This window comes from Dermochelys coriacea, chromosome 9 (genome assembly GCF_009764565.3).
Source record: "Dermochelys coriacea isolate rDerCor1 chromosome 9, rDerCor1.pri.v4, whole genome shotgun sequence".
NCBI classification, from domain to species: Eukaryota; Metazoa; Chordata; order Testudines; family Dermochelyidae; genus Dermochelys; species Dermochelys coriacea.
In genome coordinates, this window is record NC_050076.1 from 23336886 (window position 1) to 23363498 (window position 26613).

The 26613-nt window shown below is 38.6% G+C and overlaps 1 protein-coding gene across 3 annotated transcripts in view; it reads right to left on the minus strand.

The window, feature by feature from the left end:
* Positions 1-26613, minus strand: part of MFSD1 (major facilitator superfamily domain containing 1) — a 41240-nt gene that overhangs the window by 11009 nt on the left and 3618 nt on the right. For 2 of the 3 annotated variants that reach the window (XM_038416644.2, XM_038416645.2), the window contains exons 2-15: positions 23479-23531; positions 20065-20177; positions 16420-16462; positions 15039-15106; positions 13899-14007; positions 12549-12651; positions 11424-11522; positions 10307-10418; positions 9305-9361; positions 8249-8405; positions 5369-5466; positions 4462-4574; positions 3647-3694; positions 2309-2369 (exon numbers count right to left, since the gene is read on the minus strand). In XM_038416644.2, the coding sequence (XP_038272572.1) occupies positions 2309-2369; positions 3647-3694; positions 4462-4574; positions 5369-5466; positions 8249-8405; positions 9305-9361; positions 10307-10418; positions 11424-11522; positions 12549-12651; positions 13899-14007; positions 15039-15106; positions 16420-16462; positions 20065-20177; positions 23479-23531 (1234 nt within the window). Of the gene's footprint in view, positions 1-2308; positions 2370-3646; positions 3695-4461; positions 4575-4709; positions 5056-5297; positions 5467-8248; positions 8406-9304; positions 9362-10306; positions 10419-11423; positions 11523-12548; positions 12652-13898; positions 14008-15038; positions 15107-16419; positions 16463-20064; positions 20178-23478; positions 23532-26613 lie in introns of all 3 variants that reach the window. The other variant, XM_043492057.1, reaches the window with a different exon arrangement.

A 26613-nucleotide genomic window follows, 5' to 3' on the forward strand; every position in this document is an offset into this window, starting at 1 on the left:
ATATCTACTCCTATAGTCATCTCCATATCATCTGAACACCTTAGTCATTACTAGATTTTATCCTCACAACACCCCTGAGATAAGGGGGTATTAACCACCCCATTTCATAGCTGAGGAACTTGTTCAAGATTACATAGGAAGTCTGTGATTGAGCCAGGAATTGAACTCAAGGAGATTTTAGTCTTAGTCTAGTGTCCTATTTAGAAGGACATAATTATAAGTTTTTAGGAAAAAACTATCTAAAACTAGGCAGCTTTTTTTTGTGTCTTCCTTTTTTTGGGGGGGGGGGGGGGTTGGTGGGTGGGAGGGAGTTTACAAGTGGGTTGTATTTTCCAGCCATGCTGGATTTCTACATTTGTAGAATAAAATCCTAAACAAGTTTATGTTATATATCAAAGTTCAACTTCACCTTCACTGTACTGTTGTTAATGCCCTTTTGGTCACACACTACTGAGTCCTAGTCTACACCAGGACATTAGGTCAATATAACTACGTTGCTCAAGTGTGTGAAAAATCCACACCCGAGAGATACAGTTAAGCCTGTGGTGTAGACAGTGCTAGGTCGATGGGAGAAGTCACCTGTCGACCTAGCTACTGCCTCTTGGGGAGCTGAAGTACCTACACTGACAGGATAGAGTCTCCCATTGGCATCAGTACTGTCTTCACTGAAGCATTACCATGGGGCTGCTGCTGCAGTGCAGCTGTAGCTGTTTGTGTGTAGACATACCTTCGGTCTAAATCCTTAAGTTAGGGAAGTTACCTTCCATATAACCCACATGTCAATGACAGTCAAAATAAACTTGAAATAAACACTGGGTCTTGACAGGAGGCAAGGAAGCAGCTGATGGACATGCAAACATTTAAAACTTGTGTGTGTTCAGTTATGCCCACTTTTTCTTCTAATAACTAGAAGCAGGAGACTTTTCAATGTCCATTGCACTAGATAAGAATGGATACGAATTACAGAAATGTTTTGATAGCTTCCCATTCACAACTAAAAGCCAAGATTTTCAGAAATAGGACCCTTAAGTTCAACTCTTCAGTAACCTGAAAGGTAGTGGAAGCTGTCAGTGCTCAGCACTCAAATTATTAGGCTTCTAAAGCCATATTTAGGCACCTATTAGAAGCCTAACTTTAAGATTCTATTTAAAAAAAAACCACAAAAAACAGAGTCTTCATTTGTCTTGCTTCTGATATTAAACCCAGATCTTACTTGACTCGTAAGTGGTCCCAGATATACTCTGCTCTATATTTTACTTTGCAATGGCAATTAAAAAAAGAATGCCATTATTCAAAAGCCTGACTAAAGAATAATGACAACATGCTTCTTATCTTTTCTTAGCTAGTCACACCTACATAAAAAGGTCACCAGCAATCCATTTTAGTTCAGAAGTGAGCAGTGCTAATAGGTTTTTTTAAAATATACTTGGGCTTGTCTACACTCATTTCAGTGGAAACACGACCTATGCCAATGTAAGTGTTCTCCTGGTGGTATTGCTGCTCTAGCTCGCCAATAAGCAGTAGCTAGGTCAACAGGAATATTCTCTGGGGGTTAAGCCAGTTTAGCTGCATCACACAGGGGGGTTTTTTTCACATCCCTGAACGATGTACTTATACAAAAGATAATTTCCTAGTGGAGGCCAGGCTTCAGAACTTTCATTCAGCTGGAAGGAACTCTGTGTTTTCTTCTTTAATATAAAGGTATGTTTTCAAGAGTTAGGACCAGCAAGATATGATGCCTGGGCAGTAGACAGAGACAGCTTTTGCTTTATTCAATCAGAGGAGGCAGGAGCACGTGATTCAGAGAGGAGAAAGCCATGAGCCACACAGCAGACTAAATTTTGACTGAAGATCAGCTCTGTGTAACTTGAAAGCTTGTCCTTCACCAACAGGAGTTGGTCCAATAAAAGATATTCCCACCCCGTCTCTCAAATAGACAACTGCAAACAGTTGTGTATTTTAAAAGGAGAACACCAGCACTCACTACAGTGCAAGTTTTTGACACTCAACTTCAGTTACCAGTAGATGGCCTCTTTTTCATAGGTGCTGAGCATCTTCACAGTTGGCTTCAACTTTTTGCAGAATGAAGTTGTGAAAAGTTATTCTTGCCTCATTCATTCTTGATAGTTCAATGCCATACCTGATTCTATACTTTTGGCACTATTTCCCCTTAACCACACTTTTGTAGTCAATTTATTTTGCAATATATTATGTGCATGTTTAAAAAAAAAATAAAAATAATAAAAAGAAGATTTCCAAGTTAATAAAGCTTTTAAAAGGACACTAATTCTCAGCTTTATATACTTACTCAGCCGCAGCTAGCTTTTGCAGTTTTTCCCTTTTCTTTGCAGACCAGTTAAGATCACCTCCTACAAACAGAAGTTATATTTATTTAGGAACTTCTGAAATGTGTCTTTATATGATATACTCAACTAGAAACATCTCTAACTTGAGAAAATGAAAGTCAATATACATATGAAATTAATAATATTGAGAGACCTTGGGATAAGACAAGACAGCAAATTGACAGAAGACTACAATTCGATATGGCAGCTAAAAGTCAATGCATTTCTAGGCTGCATAAACAAACAGACGTCAGAGCAAGAGCTATTGGTCTAGAGTTTATTAGAGTGAATTCAGTTCTAAGTAACAAGCTAAGTTCAGAGAAGATTGATAAGTGGTAGAAGAAAATACTTAATTATTTAGCTATCACCTCACCTAAGCTATAATATGATAGGAATAAAAATTTAAAAGGATAATCACCCAAGAAGGAGAGGAATTTAGGATGATAGGGCTAGGGTTAACAGCATGTAGTAAAGAAAAAGTGAAGTTTTAGACTGAACATCAGGAACAGCTTTCTTGAGTGAAAAATATTTTGAACCAAGGAAAGTGGTGTAAGCCCTGCACAGCTTGGGGCATTTACACGTATACAGGATAAAATGCTAGCATGTCCTTGATAGAAATAATCCAATATTAGTAACAAAATGGACTGAATGTAGCAGCTTTTCTCCGGCTCTATCGTTATCTGATCCCAATGTTGAAAATACAATTAGATGTACAAAAACAATCAAGGGGGAATTAAGATAATTTGCTTTCGGAAGAGCCAATGCAACTTTTACATATGCGAACACAGAGCACTTCAACAGTTACTAGGAGGTCGACAAAAGCAATCTGAAATTTTTCCGAACAGGGATAGGAAAATGGGCAGTGTCTTACTCAAAACACTAGTATAAATGACCAAATCAGATATCCATGTGCAGCTGTACTGTATTCCTTTACTAAGGTTGTTCAAACAATATTAAGTACCAGCCGTGTTAAAACTAGTGCTCAAGTTCGAACTATCCTTTGAACTGAATCCCCTGATTACCCCAGGATATTGGGAGTATTCAGCATATTGCAAAGGTTGAGGGAATTTTGATAGTAATTGGCAAAGAAAACTTTTATATTAAGGTGATTTAGAAACATTTCCATTACCCTCCATTAAGAGGGTAAAATTTTTAATCTACAGAGTTGAGCCAGAACAGCTTCTACCACCCTGTGTAATACTAGTTACAGAGGAAAAATTTAGATCATTGTTGTAACTAAAATTACTGACTCAAACAGAACCGAGAAAATATGTAAAGAGACAATATAAACATGCACTTACCAGTAAGGTGATTCACAAAATATAGCATGACTACAGCTATTATTGACACTAGAAAAGCAGAAGAGAATTATAGTCAGCAAGGTTACTGTCAGGGAAAGAAAACCAACTCTTACCCTAAAATGCAATTAAGCAACAGTCAAATCTTTTAGGTAGCAGTGTTGACAGAAGTTGGGGTTTAAAAATCAGCTAAGTGAGTTAGGAGCATGTCCTATTGACTTATGCTCCTAACTCACTTAGTCACTTTGAAAAGTTTCAGAGTAGCAGCCGTGTTAGTCTGTATTCGCAAAAAGAAAAGGAGTACCCGTGGCACCTTAGAGACTAACAAATTTATTAGAGCATAAGCTTTCGTGAGCTACAGCTCACTTCATCCAAATGCATTCCAAATGCATAATAAATAAATTTGTTAGTCTCTAAGGTGCCACGGGTACTCCTTTTCTTTTTGCCACTTTGAAAACTCCACCTAGAACGTTTAAGCAAGATCAGGAAAATGGTCACTTAACATGGAAAAAAAATATTTCCCTGAAGATCCCCTTTTACAAAGGTTCTGACTATACTTAATATCCATCTGACCTCATTTTCCCCCTCAAAAATTTCTTCAGTACCCAATATAAAGTCCACTTGAGAGTAAATGATCAATACTCCAGTGAGAATTAATTACTTTCAACATCAGTTTATAAAACAAGCACCCAAGTATCAATCTACACAACAGAAAACATTCACTGACGTGGCTACAAACACACTGAGTATTAAAGAAAAAATGTCATGTGAGCTCCCCTATATTCAGGAGCCATAAGTTCCCACAGTAGCGTACTTACAGCAAATACAAGCGCTGAAGAAGACTTCTAGAAACAGATATCCTCGAGAATCCAGTATCGTTCCAGCTGCTATGGCAATAATTGCCAGACCCAGATTTTGAATAGACTGCATACTAAAACACAGGGTAAACAATCTTGTTATCCACATTCCATGAGGAATTTTTTTTTTTTATTATTTTTAAAGAAGCCAACATGCTTAAGGTATGAAGAGTACCTAGAGTTTCCTTATTTGCATTTATAAAAAATACAGCTACAAGAAAGACTCTACACGGTCACAAGTTGCATCAAGGCATACAGAGGCAGATATGCAACAAGTACATTTTCAGATTGTACAAACTGCACCCACAAATCTGAGGACAGAATCAAGTTCTACATTTGTGACCCGTTAATTCTGCCAGTAATCCTTTAAATGTGAAAAGCAAAAGCTATTTTGGGGACGGTAATTTCAGAAGAATGAAAACATTAGATTTGTTTGATATCAAAACAAGCGTATCTTGAAGAATTTGAGGACTGTTTCTAGCTTCAGTAATTTTATAAGATAATTTCATTGCAACGAACATATTAGCAACCATTCTGGAATAAGATACTCAAAATTTAAATGACAGGTTTCAGAGTAGCAGCCATGTTAGTCTGTATTCGCAAAAAGAAAAGGAGTACCTGTGGCACCTTAGAGACAAAAATTTATTAGAGCATAAGCTTTCGTGAGCTACAGCTCACTTCATCGGATGCATTTCGAAATGCATCCGATGAAGTGAGCTGTAGCTCACGAAAGCTTATGCTCTAATAAATTTGTTAGTCTCTAAGGTGCCACGGGTACTCCTTTTCTTTTTGAAAATTTAAATGGTTCTTCTGTATTTGGAAGTACCCGCTGTAGACCTCCCCGGGAGACAAATATATGAATACTTACAAGCCATAAGCAGTTCCCAGCTGATGTTCCGGAACCACAAAAGCTACCATTGGCCACAAAGCACAGGCAAGCAGTGAATAGGCTACTCCTAACATACACTGTTGAAAACAAGATTAGAATAAATATATTCTAAAATATATATATGTACACGAGAGAGAGAGGCTGGTGTTAAATACAACTAACTCTAAGTACTCAAATGTAGTACTTGGTGTAGATTTTAATAAAAAAAATGACATTTCTGTCATCAGTTTCCTCAACAGAAGTGCCATAACTCAAAGATATGAGCATAAGCCAAGAAGTGGTGTTTTGGCAACAAGCTTCTGGATGAGCTTTGCATAAGCAGAACAAGCCAATTAGGAAAAAAAGTTTAAATACGTGAATATAATACACATAGAAAAGCCAATTTATTAAAAAAATCCAAGCTGAGTAGTTAAATTGTACCAGGTATGATTAGGGATAACCTGGTACCATTGTAGGGATCTTCAACAACTCATAGTGGAAGCTCCCAATTGGGGAATTAACATTAAAAAACCCATGGGTTTCTGAACAGTACAATCAAGCATCAATGAAACCTTTATACCATCACCACATATGCCACATTTTATAGGAAGCTTTTAGACCATCTTCATACCAATAAGAAAAGAATTACAAAAACTCTTCCCTCTCCTACCACCTGGAAAGCCAGGTGCCTTAGTAAAAGTCCACTGTACAGGCCTTTGGAGGAGTGAACATTTTAATTATGTTTTAATGATATCCAAGTTAGATGAAATAGCTTTTCAGCACATACCTGTCAGACCTTAAAATTGTAATGCTATCAAAACAAGTACTGTGTCACACTGGAAAGCAGGAAGACACACTGCTAGCCCTGATGGGTTGTTAGGTATTGATCTTCAGTCTGTCAGTGCTTTAGGGTTGACTTTTTGGGGCCTCAAGTAGTATGTCTTGGGAAGGTGGTATGGACAGAAAGTAGAGGTTTTCCGACACACACACATGCCCAAGTCAATAAAATGGATGTGTGAAGCTGTTTAGGTGTCTCAGGTATTTGTACACAACTGCCAGAACAGAAAACAGCCGATCACAGAATCACAGAACTGAAAGGGACCTCAAGAGGTCATCTGGTCCAGTCCCCTGCACTTGTGGCAGGACTAATTATCTAGACCATTCCTGACAGGTGTTTGTCTAACCTGCTCTTAAAAGTCTCCAATGATGGATATTCCACAACCTCCCTATGCAATTTATTCCAGTGCTTAACCACCCTGACAGATAGGAAGTTTTTCCTAATGTCTAACTAAATCTCCCTTGCTGCAATTTAAGCCCATTGCTTCTTGTCCTATCCTCGGAGGTTAAGAAAAACAATTTTTCTTCCTTCTCATACTTGCAAATTGTTACGTCCTCTCTCAGTCCTCTCTTTTCCAGACTAAACAAACCCAATTTTTTCAGTCTTCCCTCATAGGTCATGTTTTCTAGACCTTTAATCATTTTCGTTGCTCTTCTCTGAGCTCTCTCCAATTTGCCCACATCCTTCCTGAAGCGTGGTGCCCAGAACCGGACACAATACTCCAGTTGAGGCCTAATCAGCACAGAGTAGTGCGGAAGAATTACTTCTCGTGTCTTGCTTACGACACTCCTGCCAATACATCCCAGAATGTTAGTTTTCAGAGTAGCAGCCGTGTTAGTCCGTATTCGCAAAAAGAAAAGGAGTACTTGTGGCACCTTAGAGACTAACAAATTTATTAGAGCATAAGCTTTCGTGAGCTAAGTGAGCTGTAGCTCATGAAAGCTTATGCTCTAATAAATTTGTTAGTCTCTAAGGTGCCACAAGTACTTCTTTTCTTTATCCCAGAATGTTGTTTGCTTTTTTGTTTTTTGTTTTGTTTTTTTGGCAATAGCGTTACATCCAGCCCAGTATCTCATTTACCAGTGGCAAATACCAAAGGAAAATGCAAGTATATTCCAGGGACAGACTGTGGAAAGCCTCAGAGCCTGGGAGCTTTTTCCTATAGCCGCCAGCTGTTTGTAAGTAGGAGGAGGTGGCTGCAGAATTGCAGTCTTACAACCCACCCTCTGCCCTCTACCAGATTCCAAAGGAGCACAGGAATTACTCTAATGGATTAGAGTTAACAGTTCTAGAAAGATTTACCAATAGGGGAGGTGTCCTGCTAACCTCCCCCACCGCCAGTGGTTGGCTTGTATCCTGAAGCATAAAGGCTTATACTCTTTATAAAAGTTTGCTTAACTAATGTAACTGGGGTGCTCATTAGCCACGAGTGTCTAATCTGGTTTTAAAGTCCCATTAAACTGTCTATGGCTATACTACTGAGAGAGCGATGCTACTGTGATTGATGCACCGGGGATCAATTTAGCAGGTCTAGTTAAGACCCACTAAATCTACAGCAGAGCGCTCTCTGGTCAACTCTAGTTCTCCACCGGGAATGAGATGAGTAAGATAAGTCAACAGAAGACTGTCTCCCATCAACTCAACACGATGTAGACGCCGCAATAAGATTACCTAAACTACATCGACTCCAGCTACGTTATTCATGTAGCTAATGTAGCCTAACTTAGATCAACTTACCGTGGTAGTGTAGACATAGCCATAACTTCAAGCAGATAATCATGTTGTGTAAAATATTCCCTAACTTCACTTGTAATTTCCGTTTCATGTAGCGTTCCCTATTCTTGTATTCAAAGAGAGTAAACAGGAGTGCCCGATTAGCTTTCTCTAAGCCATGCATTATTCTCTATCTCTATAGTGGTGGACTAGTGGGCGCAGTGCCAGCAATATGGTCAAAAGAGCATGATAAATACAATTTATCATATGGCTGTCGGATAAGATTACATATGTACACAATTAAAGTCATTGTTACCAGCAAGAATTACCATAGCAATCCAAGGGTTCCAGAAAGTAAAGGCCAACATAATGTGAGAAGCAAGGGTTGCCACTACAGCAAACATAACCCAAATAATATTTCTTCCAAGTTTATCCACCAGGAATCCAAAGACAGGGGACATGGGTGCTGATATGATATATACAATGCTACAAAGAAGTGATAAAGAGAATTTGAAAACACATTTAGTCTACATTTTAAACCACAAGGCAAATTCTGTCTTTCCATCATGAAGCATCACTATTTACAACACCAAATTCCCTCACTGTGGAGCCCCACGCTTGAATTGTTCTGGGATGTTTGAAGGCATAACAAATACATTCCATCTCCAATAAATAAATATCAAAGCAGCATAATTAGTATCTGGTAGTTGTGGAGGAGAAGGGGGGGCAAATTTAGTGTTTACCACCTGACAATTCAGGGATCAGCCTCAAGAGAAGAAAATCTAGCCCACTTATATTACAGAAAGGCAATTAGCCATTTGTAGACGTCAGAAGGGCATCATCCCAGAGACCAAGATGCCTAGGTAGCCAGCGGTGTGGTCTACTGGTTAGTACACAGGAATGATTTACAAGCGATGGATTCTGTGTCTGACACTAACAGTCACTTGTATGATGTTGAGCAACTCATTCACCCTCTCTGTTTCCTCAGTCTACCTCACAGATTTGTTATTATATTTTAGTTAGTTGATTGCCGAGTACTATATAGCTACAAAGCATAATTAGCCTACCTTAATAAGCTCCGCTGGGAAAAGGAGTGCTTCTAAGTACATGACTCCTCTAACAGCTGACACAAGGCAGATCTTTCCTTGTCTAAACAAAGTCCCATGATTCAGTTCTATAGTTTGGACTTCCCACAAGGGAGGGACTGATGCTCCTTGATAAAATAGCCTACCCATACCCCCGGGAATGCATTAATCATACAAACACAACACAAATATGTCTGAAGACAAGATTTTTGAGAAAGACTCTCTCCCTAGACTAACAGACCATAGTGACTGACATGCTCTTACATAAAATCCTTTAATCAAGTAAATTTGCAGGAGTACCTGTTAATTGCACTTGCTTCTTGAGAAGAAAATTTGAATTTCTCAATGAAGAAAACCCTAAAGTAAAATCCATAGATGAGTTTTAGAATATTTTTACCCATTTAAAATGTTACCGTGTTAGCTTAAATTTGACAGTGAAAATAGGAAAAAATCATATTTACTAAGTTTCTTTAAAGAACAGTTTTTGACAAACATAAGAATGCATGTTACAGAAAATTTAATCTTACAGAGAACAAAGAAATTCTATATGCAGTATCAAAGGTATTTAGGAGATGGATTTCTATGATGGAAGATTCTAAAAATGTTTTCTTCTACATCAGAAGTCAGTCAGTCATCAAAAGCACAACTCACGGGTGGCTAACCTAGTGATGGGACAGGAAGGACCAAGCCACTGTATTAGACCAGCCAAAGCAGGACCTTTTGGAGAGGATGCATAAGCAAAATGGAAAAGCCAGACAACTATCTTAGTGTGGAGAAGTCCGATGGTTAGTGATGCTTAGTCAAATCTTCAATTAACATGACTGTTACGAACACGAAATGGCAGCCTTCCATGGCTCCTGCTGCATTAAAATTGCAAGTTAAGTAACCCAATTCCAAGTTTTAAGTAACAAATGTAACATACATTACGCCAACTCAACCAGTACTAAAACCTAAAGTGTATTTTCTAGAAAGTGCAACGAATAAGAAAATCTGCATCACAATCTCAAACGGTAAGAGATGGCACAAGCAATGTCACTGAAGAGACATCAAAAGCAGACTAACATGCAGAACTGCTACAAAAACTTTTCCTAATGATTTCTTGAAAAATAAAACAGCAATAATTTTTCATTTTAAATATATCTTTAAAAATTTACATTGTCTCTACAAGTAGTTTTGTCCATTAACTTTGTGCCAAACTGGTATGGTACGTTAGGAAGTGATGTTTCTGATGCAGCTTCTGTTTATATTTCATTTTTAAAAAGCGGGGGGGTGGGAGGAAGCTAGGGAAAAAGAGACACTTACTTCCCAAGTCCAATGAAAGGAAACACAGCCGCATAATAACAAACACAGATTATAAATATGAGCCACAAGGACAACGAGAAGTCTTTCACATCGGTTAATTTAATCACTTCACCTTCAGAAAGAAAGAAATATTGGGATCAATGCAAGTTATCTATAGGCAAGTTTAATATTTTTAAATGCTGAATAAAACTAAATAATGCATTGTAGAATTGAGCATTCATGTAGTTAGATTTTGTACGATATAGTCTCACTGTATCATATATTGTGCAAGAAGGAGCTAATGACAAGTTTAAACCAGCATTTTCTTGATCCTATCTTAATGCTATAGAATTGCCAAAACTGAAGACCAAAATCCAATGTATTCCATGGCAAGCTGGACATAAACTCTGCAGCACAGTCTCTAGAGTCAGAGACAGTCTGGAGCAGCAGAGTGGAACATCTGCAAAGATTTCTTTTTAAATAAAGAAGTTGTCAATTGAAAAGTGAAATTTTGCTGCAACCCCGAACTATGAAGAAGTGATTAAATATGGGAACAGAGCAAAACAAAAATTATTTCCAGTATGCCTCAGATTTTTGTATAGACAACACATCACTACAGATTGTTGGGGTAAGATGTATACTTTGGCACTTTTGTGTAAAAGAAAGTTGGACTCTTTATACCTAGAGAGCACAGGAGGCTTTTGAGGTTGCAGGACGCATATTAGCTGTATGTTTCTATTAATAGTAAGCAGTTATTAAACAGCTACGGCTTACATTTATATGGTCTTGATTTCAGGGTAAAACATGGAGCATGAACTGTATTTTCTGTAGGCTCTAGAAGAGGCCATTGCATCCAGTTTTCACTCATGTTTTCCAATCATGACAGCTAGAAGCAAGGTTTGGTTTTTTATTAAAATCAAGGATTTTGCAGCAAGGAGAGGGTGAGAGGTGGTAAAATCAGAGCACTGGGAGCCTGATATGACTAATCGACAGATACCCTTTAAAATTAAATTCCAGTTATTTTGTTCTAGAGTGAAAGATACAAGTCCAGGTTATATAAACGCGTTAAATAACTGATATAGTACTACAGATGAACATACTAAGCAAACTGAGCGTTTTAACTATTGTTATCACTCACCAGTTTTTCTTTGCTCTTTACAAAGGATTTTTTCTGCTCTCTTGTCCAGATAAGCAAGAATTAGTGCACAGCTTAGTGAAAAGATACATGTTACACCACCTGGAAGAAGAGACGTTCACTGTACAGTAGTAACTCCAGAAAGACTTTGCTCTTAGAATATGTATGTTTTTATCATACATCTCTAAACAGAACAGACCAGTCTAACAATCGCAGAGTATACTATGACCACCAGTTGCTGGCATTATAAAACTAAGTAATGGACTAATTCAAAGTCTTTGAAGAATGTAAAGGTATTTCGGCTTACTAAACACCACCTTATACATACACCACCTTAAAATCTTTTAGCTTTCATTTTCAAAAACAAGTGTTGAAAGTACAATTGTGCCTGTATTTGATTAGATAACTGCACTTATCTAGAAATATAGTTCCTTGACTACACGCAGAAATCAGCAGTTACAGGATAGTGAATGTAATGTGTGAACAATTCTGCACCAAAGGTTAGTTGTACTTGGAATATCAGAAGCAAAGCTCAAGCCCAGATGTAAGCAGGAGCAATGTTTTAATAGCCGTGGTTTGGTTTTGTGGGGGGGAAAAGAGACGTCACCCAAGTGGAAATTTTCCTCTCTCTTCAGAGTACAAATGAGCAAACATATACAAGAACTCTGACATACTGCTTTTTTGAGGGACAAGGGAAGCACATAGTTCAGTGGAAGTTAAAAATCTTCCCATGATTTCCAAGCATATGCAAGACATGAAGGCCATTATACATCCCCATAATGAAGATTAACTTTGATTTCAGTTGCTGGTTACACACACCATAATACACCACTAACTGCCAATCAAATGTGATAACTTCCCAGACGTTGACTTTGCTTAAAGTTTGAACTTATTGCTGGCCATAAAGACTTGCCTTGCCAGTTATACTGCTGCTCTCAGATGAACTACAGTTTATTTTCAACACTATCAAGCAAATTTTCAACTGAAGAACTCATAATAACTTACCACTCATTTAACTTTTTCATGCATATTCTTTAAAATGTTCAGTGTATGTTGCTTATGTCATGTAGCATTCAGGATTTTCATACATGTGTCATTGATGACTTTTTTAAAAAAATATTTACTAACCTATCATGAGTGTGAATCCAAGTGTACTGTGACCTGTAGAGCCCAGATGATCTTGAACTCTGGAGTATATCCATCCCATGATATTCATATTCACAGTGCTCCCCTAGACAGAAAGGACCGTCATGAAGAATATTGCAGCTTACAATTCTATTACAGTTTTAAAAGGATCAGCTGAGGTAAACTGTTTAAGTCTCACCAAATGCCCAATAAATATCAGTGTCTAAGAAAAGCCATCTAAAAAAGAATGGATCTACAAAGTAAGCTTGATTTATGCACCCAAGGTATAAAATTAAAATTGCAACTAGTACAAGAATTGAATAGTTTTAAGATTACAAAGATAAGAATCCAGTCACGTACAAAGTTTCAGAAGAAACCCATACTAGATCTTTCTGCACTAGCAGCAATATCACCATGAACTCTACATTAAACACTGCAATGGCTTATGTGTTATATGTATGATTTGTTTAACCCATACTTTAAACCAAGTAGCAGACTTCAGAAGGACATGTCTAACTAGAGCAGAAGACAGTCCTCCCAGAACAAGGGATATTCTAATGATCTGTTAAGGGAAGGCTGGAAAAGGAAAAAGGAATTTTTTTTTGCCAGAAGTTGGGAATGGGCCACAGGGAATTGATCACTCGGGGATTATCTGTTCTGTTCATTCCCTCTGGGACACCCGTCAACGGCCACAGCTGGAAGACAGGATACTGAGCTAGATGGACCTTTGGTCTGACCCAGTATGGCCGTTCTTATGTTCTTAATACAGCCAATTCTTATTTCCTAGCCCAAACAGAATGAATAGCAGGCCCATCGTTGGATGGCAGGTCAGATATATTTATATAAAGTCCATAAAATACTCCTGTAACGCTTCCATACTGAACAGCTATGTTGCAGAGTAAGCACAGTTAGAAGCTCAGGTCCCAAATCAATTGATGTATACTGCAAATTAAATGCAAAAAAAAGCAAGCTAAAATTCAGCCAAGTTGACACTCATGGTGTACGCTGCATCAGTAAAGTCTGTTGTACATTTTAAAAATTCACCCTTTAAGAAGGCAGACATTCCTGCCCTGCCTTTGTATGCAGTATTAGTTTATACCAGGGCCTCTTCAGAAGTTTGACAGTTAACACCTAAAGAAACTGCTGTGTCCTGGTGGCTACATCATGCAAGCTGTAATGCACAACATCCACATTAGAGTTTAAAATGCTCTGAGATTCTTCGTAAATGGTATTTTGGCAATTTTCCACCAGTGCATCCTGACCTTACCATACAGTTCCTACTTCCAAGAAGTACAAAGTCAAATTTTAAGCATATGATTATATAAAAATAGGGTTATAGGTCTTCATACTTACAATTCTGGCCATGCTAAGTTGTAATCCAAACACGAGGTTTAATTCCTTGCCTTTAAACCAACTGACAGCATAGGCATTTTGTGCTACAGCTAAGGATTCCCCACCAATTCTAAATAGGGAAAAGAGAAATATGTAAAAATGTAATCTGAACACCGGTTGTGGTATAACAAGTCAGTACAATGAATTGACTTCAGTTGGTGTAGTGCAGTGTAGGTTCACTTGAATTTACATGCACACATCTAATGCAACACGAATCATAAATAATAGAAACATGTAGGAAAGACAGGTTTTGCATTTTGAAGATGATAGCAAAAATGGGAAAGAATAATCTGAAGTCTATGAAAATGGTTACAATTGCCTTTGGTTGTGCAAAGAGCAACGTGAAGAAAGCAGAGGCAAAAGTGAAGTAAGTGACTGCAGCACCTTCTTAGCTGAGATGGAATAGTGTAAGAGCCAACAGGTGATGACTGAAGTTAACAGAGCCAGGATTTCACAAAACTAAAGTATGTGTTTATTGTTGCTCATCCATAGTATGCCATGGATTGTCAAACTTTCATACTGTCCATCAGATGCATCTGATGAAGTGGGTTCTAGCCCACGAAAGCTTATGCCCAAATAAATGTTAGTCTCTACGGCGCCACAAGGGCTCCTCGTTGTTTTTGCTGATACAGACTAACATGGGTACCACTCTGTAACCTGTAACCTTAATAAAGGTATCTTATAGCCCACCTCTTTTCATTTGTGATCCTGCAACATCCCTGAGGGAACTACAGCAATTATTTACATGTTAAACTGTATTAAATGCTAAAACATGTTACTTTTACAACTAGAGACAAGGAGCACCAACACCAGAGTGCTATACAGATCTTTATAGATGACTGCTTGGCCTCCTGGTTATGTATGGTTTCGTTATTGTTTAAATTCAGTAAAGACATTTATTAAACACAGCACTGAACCATTAGAAAGTAGTTTCCAATTTCTATTTCTTTAATAAATTTAGGAATGCAATTGCAATCGTCCACAGACCTCCCTGAAGATATATCAAGACCTAAGTATGCTAGGCACTTTGTAGAACACAGAAAAAGGTGGCCATGACTCTAAATGCATATAATCTGATGTTGACCTTTTACCTAGACTTACCCAAATACAAATCTGCCAGCTTCCATTAGCCAAAAAGCATTAAGTAGAGCTCCCATCGCAAAGATCACCTGTAAAATAGTAACATGTAAACAAAAAACAGAGCAAATTTTAGTAACCCAACTTTAAACTAAAATGATTCTGGAACATCGAACTACACAAATCACATACCACGCAAGCAAAGAAGCTGGTTTTTGCGTCGTGATTTTTTTTCCTGAAAGCTAGCAAACATATGGAACTTCGCAACATTTTAATGCTTAAACGCTCATTAGCACATTAAATACACACGTTTGTAAGTATGGACAACACTACCTAGGAAATTTAATCAAATGCCTATTGACCAATATCCAGTTGTTAACTGATGCAAAATGAATTTCTGTTCAAGCATTTAAGTTTAAAAACCTAAAAAGAAAGTCTCTTTGTAGATGTATTCTTCATACTAGCTGCTGAAGGCACCCAAAAGTGTGAATGAACATTTGAACCTATGGAAAGGGGTTTTTTTTTTTTTATAATTACTAATTATAGTCAGTCCCTATCACTAATATGTTACCATGCACAGAACATGGATTAATGCATTACCTAGTTACTTTAGTTTCAATAAATATAAACAAGCTAATAACTTTGAAAACTGCTACAAAATCCTTACAAAAATATTGTTTGCAAAGCCTGATTAATTGTACCCAAACCTACAGCAGTTTATGTACATGCAGTATTCCCATAACTAAAAATATATGAAATATAAATCTGTGAAATAGTTTTCCCTAGCTTTAAAGGAGCTTAATTATTGGCCATGTTATCGATTACCCCTTACGGCAGGAAGATGGACAAAAGTTACTGCAAGGCCACATGGGAGGAAGGATGTTTACAGGGCACTGTACTTTATCACTATATAAGGCAATCAGAACTACTACAGAACATACGCACCAGATGTGCTCTATGTTCTAAGGCCGTGCAGCTTTCAGGTAGAAGGGAAGAATCAGGACAACTGTTAACAAGGCACACGATTCACCTCAAAAACCAAGCACAGGTGAATGCACTAACAATAACCATCCTGGAGAAATGTGGGCAACAGCAAGTCTTTATACAACTCCAGCCCCAAATACACACTGTAAACAACTGCTTTGCAATAATAAGGAATTTTAATTTGAACAATATAGGCAAGTATATCTTAGAAAATACCTCTATGGGTTTCTTAAGGCAACTCCACAATTGTTAATCCTAGCTAGGTTTTTGCCTGCAACCCTCTATCTGAAATGCACACTGTTATGGAAGGGCATAATGCGTATTAATTAGCACAGATTAAGTATGCCATCTATGCATTTTGTTCAGCAAACCCTTCAACATCATGAGACAGCCTGTTGTGCCCTCTTTTGTTTGCACTTACCTGTCCAACACAAACAAAGGAGCTAAATATTATGGTGCCCAACCTGTCAATGAAAATTTGAGATATTTAAAACTTTAAAATAAAGCCAGAGATATTAGAGTACATTGAAAATATTTAACAGTACTACACATTAAAAACAGAAGTGCTTCTGAAGCGTTCTTAGGTTTGGAGATTTAAATCAAACTGCCCAGAGATCTCTTTTCTACCTGTTACTAACTATGTGCTCCAGGATGAGGAAACTACTATTGCCTGTGACAAGCAGAAATGTTATTTGGAAGAGTACATATGTTCAGTGCATGGCTCAGGACTTCTAGCTCTAGTTAGGAGAATTTACATCAGAAGGCTCCCTATTACATGGACATTCCAGAGCTCTCTCTGGCTAAATATTGCTTATCTGATCATTAATAAAAAAAAGTCTGGCACTCTTCATACAAGCTTTCTTTGTGCTAAACTGATGCATCTGTTACACTAATTGTATTAGAAATGCCATACTTCCTTCCCCAAAACTTTAAAATTTTATGTGTAAACATACTGAGGGGACTGGACTAGATGATCTCTGGAGGTCCCTTCCAGTCCTACGACTATTATTCTATGATTATATTTTACAAACAATAACTGATCCTTTGTTTTGTACTGGGTTTGGTGTTCATATTACCGCAGACATGTATCTAACAGATTTGAGAAATAGAAGTGCACATGTTCTGGTTTTTCAAGTACCATGATCAGTTTCCAATTCATTTAAAACCTGTAACTTTAATCTTCATGTTATGTGTCACACTGCCTTCCTTCTAACAATATAGTGACATAACTAGAATACAGTGAAAACATTACAGTGAAACATTACAGCACAGGTGCTAACTCCATGGGTACAAAAACAGACTCCAACGAGAGACTGCTGAATTGGAATTAATTTGGATACAATTAACTTGGATGAGTCATTACACAAAGTAAAATTATTTCCCCATGTTATTTCTCCCCCCCACCCCACCCCACCGTTCCTCAGATATTCTTGTTAACTGCTGGAAATAGCCTACCTTGCTTGTCACCATGAAAGGTTTTCCTCCTTCCCCCCCCCTGCTGCTGGTGATGGCTTATCTTAAGTGATCACTCTCCTTACAGCGTTTAAGATAAACCCATTGTTTCATGTTCTCTGTGTGTGTATATCAATCTCCCCTCTGTTTTTTCCACCAAATGCATCCGATGAAGTGAGCTGTAGCTCATGAAAGCTTATGCTCTAATAAATTTGTTAGTCTCTAAGGTGCCGCAAGTACTCCTTTTCTCCTTTCCACTGGCAGCCCCACTGATCAACTCCTGCCCCTCTGTCCCAGCACCACCTGTCCACTGCAATCAGCTGTTCCACAGCATGCAGCATGTTCCACAGCATGTGGGGCGAGGGGAAGAGCGGGGACAGGGCGCACTCAGAGGAGGAGCAGAACTGGGCAAGAAGAGGCAGGGCAGGGGCAGAGAAGGGGGTTGGTCGGCACCCAAGCCCAGAGGAAGAATCATAGCAAAGGACACATATGCCTCATTTTTAAGGTGATTCAGTTAGTACTTTTAAAAAACTGAAAATGTATTCTTTCCACAATGTATGAGCGCCATTCAGCACTTTGTAGTCAAAATTCCCACTAAATCTAATAGTTTTGCTCTGTAGTGAGTGCGGAACTTAATATTTTTTTCAGATGTTGGAGGAATCAAAGCTTCTATGCAGTTTTTCCGCTTGCAGACTTTCTTAGACTATTACTGCATGTACAAGAGAGATTCATATACACAGAAGTTTAAAAAAACACCACAGTACTATTTTTGAAGTACAGCTTTTAAGACACTACTCCTCTTTAAATAAGCCTTTATTGAATATGTGAATCTATCTGCCTACTTTTGGAACAGTTTCTCACTAAATAAGTATATAGTATAACTTAGTACACAAACCAGAAAACTAAAGTTGTGAAATATTTCCTATCAAGGTGAATTGATTTAAAACACTGAATTCAAATCATGCTTAAATCAGCAAGCAGGAAACCTTGATTTAAAAGTGTTATTCTTGTTTTATATACGTACCTGGGGTATGTCTACATATAGAGTTGGGGTGTAATTTCCAACCTGAGGAGTCATTTGTGCTAGCTCTGATCTAGTGTGCTAAAAACAGAGCACAGGTATGTCAGCATGAGCCACAGGAAGGGCTAGCCATCATCAAGTACATGCCGAGGGTCTCTGATGGGTACATACTTGGGGCAGCTTGCCCATCCTGCCACTCGTGCCTCCACAGTTACAATCTATTTTTAAGCATGTTAGCTAAATCAGAGCTAGCGCAGATGTGTCTCCTTGAGCAGGGAATCATATCCCTAGATTCAAGTGTACACATAGTCCTAGCTGTTTTCCTAAACGAAGACTACACCAAATAATGAGAATGAACCATTCAAACACATTGATTAGCAACAAATATAGCCTTTCCACTAAATTTAGTACTTTGTTAGCCTGAAGAATACACTAAATCTGTAAACGTTTATTTAAGCAGTTACATAAACTAACATTTGTCCAGATTCTTAATTTTTACATTTTTTTTATGTTGGAAAATGGCATGACACACTTCTGATTTGCTAGATTACCATATTTCACTCAGTATTTGTGTCAATTGGATGGAAATTGAAATTCAATTAAAAGGTGTATTTTAAAATGCATTTTTGTACTTTATGAAGCCACCTTATATGTGCTGATATACAACAAACTTTACCAAAAGTAACTAAGCAGAATGGAAGTATCAGCTGTAGTTCACAAATTGACTGAACGTTTCAGATCACTATGGACCAGAATTTCTAAAGTAAATGTGCTTACTGAGCTAAGACACTTTCGAAAATCCCAGTAGGCACCTAAATCTGGCCTGCCTTCTCAAAACTAGATCTCATCCTCTCCATAACTAGTTTTTTTAATCCTAGATTGGAGGAGGAAATCAAACTTTCCTGCTTTTTCATCTTCCAGTTAGTTTTTCAGCTTTGAATAAAATAGTCCACATCAAGGGGAACTCTCTCCACACTTGATACTGAAACCCAAAATTAATTAAGGCACAAGATTTTCAGCACAACTACAAGTACTTTACATTATGAAAAGAATAAAATATCAGCATTCACTCCATTGTAATATGAATACTTCACTCAGTATATGACTTTGGGATGCTTATAAACCTTGAATTGACTTCAAAATATAAAGATATTTTACCCTGATTTTGTACATAATTTAAAAAGCTACATTACCCTTTAACACATTAAAATTTGAGGATTGCTCACTGATGCAGCATATTTTTATTTAAATTATTGTGCTGTATTATAGTAAATGTAGGCCTTACCATAAGTTATCAATTTCAAGTCTCATTTTAAACAGGGTTGTTGTTTTTAATGCATATAAGTAAAAAAACCACCCTGATTTTAAGGGGTTTTTTTTAAAATGAATCATACATATTATTCACCTTCTTTCACAAATGTGTTTTTCTATAAACAGATTTTGCAGCTTATTCAGATTCAAACACTCAAAGAAACTCAGTGAAAGCTGGTAGAATGTCACACTTCGAAGGATCAAATCATTAGAAGGGTAGATGCATGTCCAGAAAAATCTCATGTACATTTTCAGTGTAGATGACAGTGTTGTCATCCTTACCTTATTCCAAATACTCTGTCTATCAGAAAGCCTCCAAAGAAACAGAGAACCACATTGGGCCAGGAATACCAGGCATACAATGCCATGAATGTAGCTGTGTTCACCTTCATATCCTAAAAATATGCAAAATTTACAAAAAGTGTCAGTTAGCACTACTTTAATTATGGTGACAGGCGACAATTTCTAAGACAGGTTTCAGAGTAGCAGCCGTATTAGTCTGTATTCACAAAAAAAAAAAAAAAAAAAAAAAAGGAGTACTTGTGGCACCTTAGAGACTAACAAATTTATTTGAGCATAAGCTTTCACAGCTCACGATGAAGTGAACTGTAGCTCATGAAAGCTGATGCTCAAATAAATTTGTTAGTCTCTAGAATTTCTAAGACAGCATCTAATAATTAAAACATTAAAAATGCAGCCTTCCTTTTAAGAGAAACTGTCACCAGATGTTTAGAAATCCAAAAGCAAGTCTTGATAAATTCAATTGCCATAGGTAAGTAGAAAACTTCCAGGGGCAAAGGGTAAGCCTTGCCTATAAAGCTTCTGTAGAATTTGAATGGGAAGATTTTTAAAATGCACAAAAGGACACTTAGGACAGAAAGTCAACGGGAACGTTGGGCCCTTAACTGCCCTTTTTGCTTGTTAAAATCCCCCCAAGTGAGTTAGTTTTAAACCAGTTTCTAGCTCTTGCTGTGAAGAAACCATTCCAAAAGTGATGCAAATGTAACCAACGCAGACAGAGTCTGAAACGACAGATTTTAAACCACCTGAGGTTCAAATTCTAATCCAGATATATCATTCATATGCTGGGGAGCTCATCCAGGAGAAAACAAGGAAAAGAAAAGATAGGTAAAATATGAGAGGGGTGGTGGAGAGGATCTCTTCCCTGGGGACACTGTACTCCAGTCTTAGCTAAAAATCCCCAGGTCCTTGCTTCGCCTCCAGAGATGCACAGAGGAGATCCCACCCAGAGCACGGCTTCATGTGATGCAGCAAATGCAAGCCTTCTCTATGGGATCCCCAAATCCTGCTTCCTCCTCCCCTGCACAGTCTTAGGGCTAGTCTACACTACCACGCTACATTGGCGCAGCCTGTAGCATGTCTGGTGAAGACACGCTATGCTGAGTGCTCTCCCATCGGCTTAGTTACTCTACCTCAACAAGAGGTGGAAGCTACGTCAGTGTCTCCCCCTGACTTAAGCATTGTCCACAACAGAGCTAGGTTGATGCAACTTGCATCGCTTGGAGAGGTGGCTTTTTCACATCCCTGAACGATGCAAGTTACATTGATTTAAACAGTAGTGTAGACAAGCCCTTAGATTTGTCCCTAAAACTGCTTTTACATCTACAATTTTTGGAAGATTTCAGTCATACTGCTCTTGCCCACCCCAAACCCTAAGCACAAGTGAAGCCTGGATATAGAGGAGGAGACGTCTTACTGCTGACATGCAAAAGAATGGTGTGAAGCAACACAAAAGGCAAATACCCTGAAACAGTTAGATGCGGACTGTATTCTTACAAAATGTTAAAATTAAACTAACCTCCAAGCTGATTTCTATAATCTCTTGAAAAACAACATGGTTCGGTGTTAAAATTAGGGTTAAGATAACAAGAAATAAGCAAAATTTTGACAGGTATATAAACACTGTTTAAATGGAGAGCCTTCAACATGCAAAATACCAATGGATTTTGCATACCAATTTGTCTTTGAGTAAACTACACGAGTGTAATTATTTCCTCTTGGTTTTGGTTTACTAAGAGACCAACTATGTAATTTTTACTAGTAATGAGTAGCACTTACCCACATGAGTAGCCCCAACTAAGTGAGTGGGATTATTTGTGCACAGATACTACTCAGTGAGAGGTTTCAGAGTAGCAGCCGTGTTAGTCTGTATTCGCAAAAAGAAAAGGAGTACTTGTGGCACCTTAGAGACTAACAAATTTATTAGAGCATAAGTTTTCGTGAGCTACAGCTCATCCGATGAAGTGAGCTGTAGCTCACAAAAGCTTATGCTCTAATAAATTGGTTAGTCTCTAAGGTGCCACAAGTATTCCTTTTCTTTTTACTCAGTGAGAGTAAGGGTCACGGATGTTAATCACACTGCTTAATACACTACAGGAAGGTGATCAGGTACTAAGGTGATAAGCATAGTATAAGAACTTAGATAGAATTACTAGTTACAGAATAATGATCCAGATTTTTTGCATGTACTCAACTTCTTCCTTGCAACATAATCAATATATTTTCAGATGGTCATTACTTCTCTAGAGTTTGAGAACTTCAATTAGAGAGCCATCTGAATGTGACATTTCAGTCATTTTTCACCCTTGATTTTAAAGCAAGAGGCTGTTTGTATGCTTACTGCAATCACATAAAGAAGAATCTGGTAAATTTTATGCAGCATTATTCCACAAGATCATCTATAACTACATGCAGAAAGCACTTGAATGTTATATAGTAGTTGAGATTTCAAAAGAAAAAAGTCATTGAATAAAAATATGACTCCCAAAGCAACTCTAACTCCGCTACTTTCAATATACGCAATATTTTTGTGTTATTCCGGCATATGACACTAGCTTTAGGCTTTGTCAACACTAGCAGTTTGTCCGCAAAAGTTTTTTTTGTTAGGGGGTGTGAGGAAAAAAAACAACACGCACCTCTGAGCGACATAAGTTTCACCAACAAAAGCACCTGTGTGGATAGCACAATATCAGCAGGTGATAGCTACCACCAGTTGTTGGGGGTGGTTTAATTATGCTGGTGGCAGAGCTCTTTCCCGCTGCCACAGAGCAGCTACACAGGAGACCTTACAGCAGCGCAGCTGCAACAATACAGCTGTGCCGCTGTAAGGTCCGTAGTGTAGAGATCATCTTAATGCCTTTAATACATGCAGCATCAGAGAGTTATGGTTCCTTTGGGAAAAATCAGCACTTAAAGTCTCAGTCATAGTTCTACTTCTCCCCACCACCCCTTTTTTAAATAAGAAGGAGCTGGCAGGTGCAAATGACCGCTGCCAAATGGACATGCAAATGTGCTATTCCAGATAAGCAGGTTGCAGCTCATGTGGAGAACATTGTGAAGGGTCACAAGAAAGTCACACTCATGAGTATCCAGTTATTTGCATGTACACAGAGTGTATTACTCCAGTTCATGAGCTCTCACCTTGATAAGGAAGGTCAGGTATTGCACATGTACAGTAGTTTTAGATTTAAAACCTAAACTACAGTACTTGACAATGCTCTTGTTATAAAGATAAGTAGTCAACCCACTGGTTAACTAAATTAAATGGATGATTTCCCCATTCCACTCATGCATGGTTAAAGTTCTCTTGATAGATTATTCAGAAGTAAGCTTATTACTAAAAACAATTCCCCCAAAAGAGTCGGTTATTATATGTAAGGAATTTTCGCCACTTACCCTTTGAACTTGAGTCTGCAGAGCTGCTGGATTGTCATAGCAAAAATAGCTACCTACAAGGAGAATGAAGATACTAAATAAGCTTAGATAAACTATTTAGAAATACTGAATACAAAACTAAGATTATCTTAATAGAAAAAAGAAAAGGAGTACTGGTGGCACCTTAGAGACTAACAAATTTATTAGAGCATAAGCTTTCGTGAGCTACAGCTCACTTCATCGGATGCATTTGGTGGAAAAAACAGAGGAGAGATTTATATACACACACAGAGAACATGAAACAATGGGTTTATCATACACACTGTAAGGAGAGTGATCACTTAAGATAAGCCATCACCAGCAGCAGGGGGGAGAAAGGAGGAAAACCTTTCATGGTGACAAGCAAGGTAGGCTAATTCCAGCAGTTAACAAGAATATCAGAGGAACAGTGGGGGGTGGGGTGGGAGGGAGAAATACCATGGGGAAATAGGTTTCAGAGTAGCAGCCGTGTTAGTCTGTATTCGCAAAAAGAAAAGGAGTACCGGTGGCACCTTAGAGACTAACAAATTTTATGAAGTTGACAGATTTCCACTCTATACGGCTAAATTCAGTGCCTTGCATAATCACAGGTTTCAGAGTAGCAGCCGTGTTAGTCTGTATTCGCAAAAAGAAAAGGAGTACCGGTGGCACCTTAGAGACTAACAAATTTTATGAAGTTGACAGATTTCCACTCTATACGGCTAAATTCAGTGCCTTGCATAATCACAGGTTTCAGAGTAGCAGCCGTGTTAGTCTGTATTCGCAAAAAGAAAAGGAGTACCGGTGGCACCTTAGAGACTAACAAATTTAGACAGATTTCCACTCTCTAAGGTGCCACCGGTACTCCTTTTCTTCATGGGGAAATAGTTTTACTTTGTGTAATGACTCATCCATTCCCAGTCTCTATTCAAGCCTAAGTTAATTGTATCCAGTTTGCAAATTAATTCCAATTCAGCAGTCTCTCGTTGGAGTCTGTTTTTGAAGCTTTTTTGTTGAAGTATAGCCACTCTTAGGTCTGTGATCGAGTGACCAGAGAGATTGAAGTGTTCTCCAACTGGTTTTTGAATGTTATAATTCTTGACGTCTGATTTGTGTCCATTCATTCTTTTACGTAGAGACTGTCCAGTTTGGCCAATGTACATGGCAGAGGGGCATTGCTGGCACATGATGGCATATATCACATTGGTAGATGCGCAGGTGAACGAGCCTCTGATAGTGTGGCTGATGTGATTAGGCCCTATGATGGTATCCCCTGAATAGATATGTGGACAGAGTTGGCAACGGGCTTTGTTGCAAGGATAGGTTCCTGGGTTAGTGGTTCTGTTGTGTGGTGTGTGGTTGCTGGTGAGTATTTGCTTCAGATTGGGGGGCTGTCTGTAAGCAAGGACTGGCCTGTCTCCCAAGATCTGTGAGAGCGATGGGTCGTCCTTCAGGATAGGTTGTAGATCCTTGATGATGCGTTGGAGAGGTTTTAGTTGGGGGCTGAAGGTGATGGCTAGTGGCGTTCTGTTGTTTTCTTTGTTGGGCCTGTCCTGTAGTAGGTGACTTCTGGGTACTCTTCTGGCTCTGTCAATCTGTTTCTTCACATCAGCAGGTGGGTATTGTAGTTGTAGGAATGCATGATAGAGATCTTGTAGGTGTTTGTCTCTGTCTGAGGGGTTGGAGCAAATGCGGTTATATCGTAGCGCTTGGCTGTAGACAATGGATCGAGTGGTATGATCTGGATGAAAGCTAGAGGCATGTAGGTAGGAATAGCGGTCAGTAGGTTTCCGATATAGGGTGGTGGTTATGTGACCATCGCTTATTAGCACCGTAGTGTCCAGGAAGTGGATCTCTTGTGTGGACTGGTCCAGGCTGAGGTTGATGGTGGGATGGAAATTGTTGAAATCATGGTGGAATTCCTCAAGAGCTTCTTTTCCATGGGTCCAGATGATGAAGATGTCATCAATGTAGCGCAAGTAGAGTAGGGGCATTAGGGGACGAGAGCTGAGGAAGCGTTGTTCTAAGTCAGCCATAAAAATGTTGGCATACTGTGGGGCCATGCGGGTACCCATCGCAGTGCCGCTGATTTGAAGGTATACATTGTCACCAAATGTGAAATAGTTATGGGTCAGGACAAAGTCACAAAGTTCAGCCACCAGGTTAGCCGTGACAGTATCAGGGATACTGTTCCTGACGGCTCGTAGTCCATCTTTGTGTGGAATGTTGGTGTAGAGGGCTTCTACATCCATAGTGGCTAGGATGGTGTTTTTAGGAAGATCACCAATGGACTGTAGTTTCCTCAGGAAATCGGTGGTGTCTCGAAGATAGCTGGGAGTGCTGGTAACGAAGGGCCTGAGGAGGGAGTCTACATAGCCAGACAATCCTGCTGTCAGGGTGCCAATGCCTGAAACCAGTTGGAGAACACTTCAATCTCTCTGGTCACTCGATCACAGACCTAAGAGTGGCTATACTTCAACAAAAAAGCTTCAAAAACAGACTCCAACAAGAGACTGCTGAATTGGAATTAATTTGCAAACTGGATACAATTAACTTAGGCTTGAATAGAGACTGGGAATGGATGAGTCATTACACAAAGTAAAACTATTTCCCCATGGTATTTCTCCCTCCCACCCCACCCCCCACTGTTCCTTTGATATTCTTGTTAACTGCTGGAATTAGCCTACCTTGCTTGTCACCATGAAAGGTTTTCCTCCTTTCTCCCCCCTGCTGCTGGTGATGGCTTATCTTAAGTGATCACTCTCCTTACAGTGTGTATGATAAACCCATTGTTTCATGTTCTCTCTGTGTGTGTATATAAATCTCTCCTCTGTTTTTTCCACCAAATGCATCCGATGAAGTGAGCTGTAGCTCACGAAAGCTTATGCTCTAATAAATTTGTTAGTCTCTAAGGTGCCACCAGTACTCCTTTTCTTTTTGCGAATACAGACTAACAGGGCTGCTACTCTGAAACCTATCTTAATAGAGACAATCTAGCCACTTTGCACAATCACACTGGACTGCATTTTAATGACATTTGCAAGAAGTCATCTCACAGATAATAAAAGTTGCTTCCATTTCTGTCTATCAAGTTCATTTCTCTCAGAACTTAATGAAGAATATTGCAAATGTTTGTGA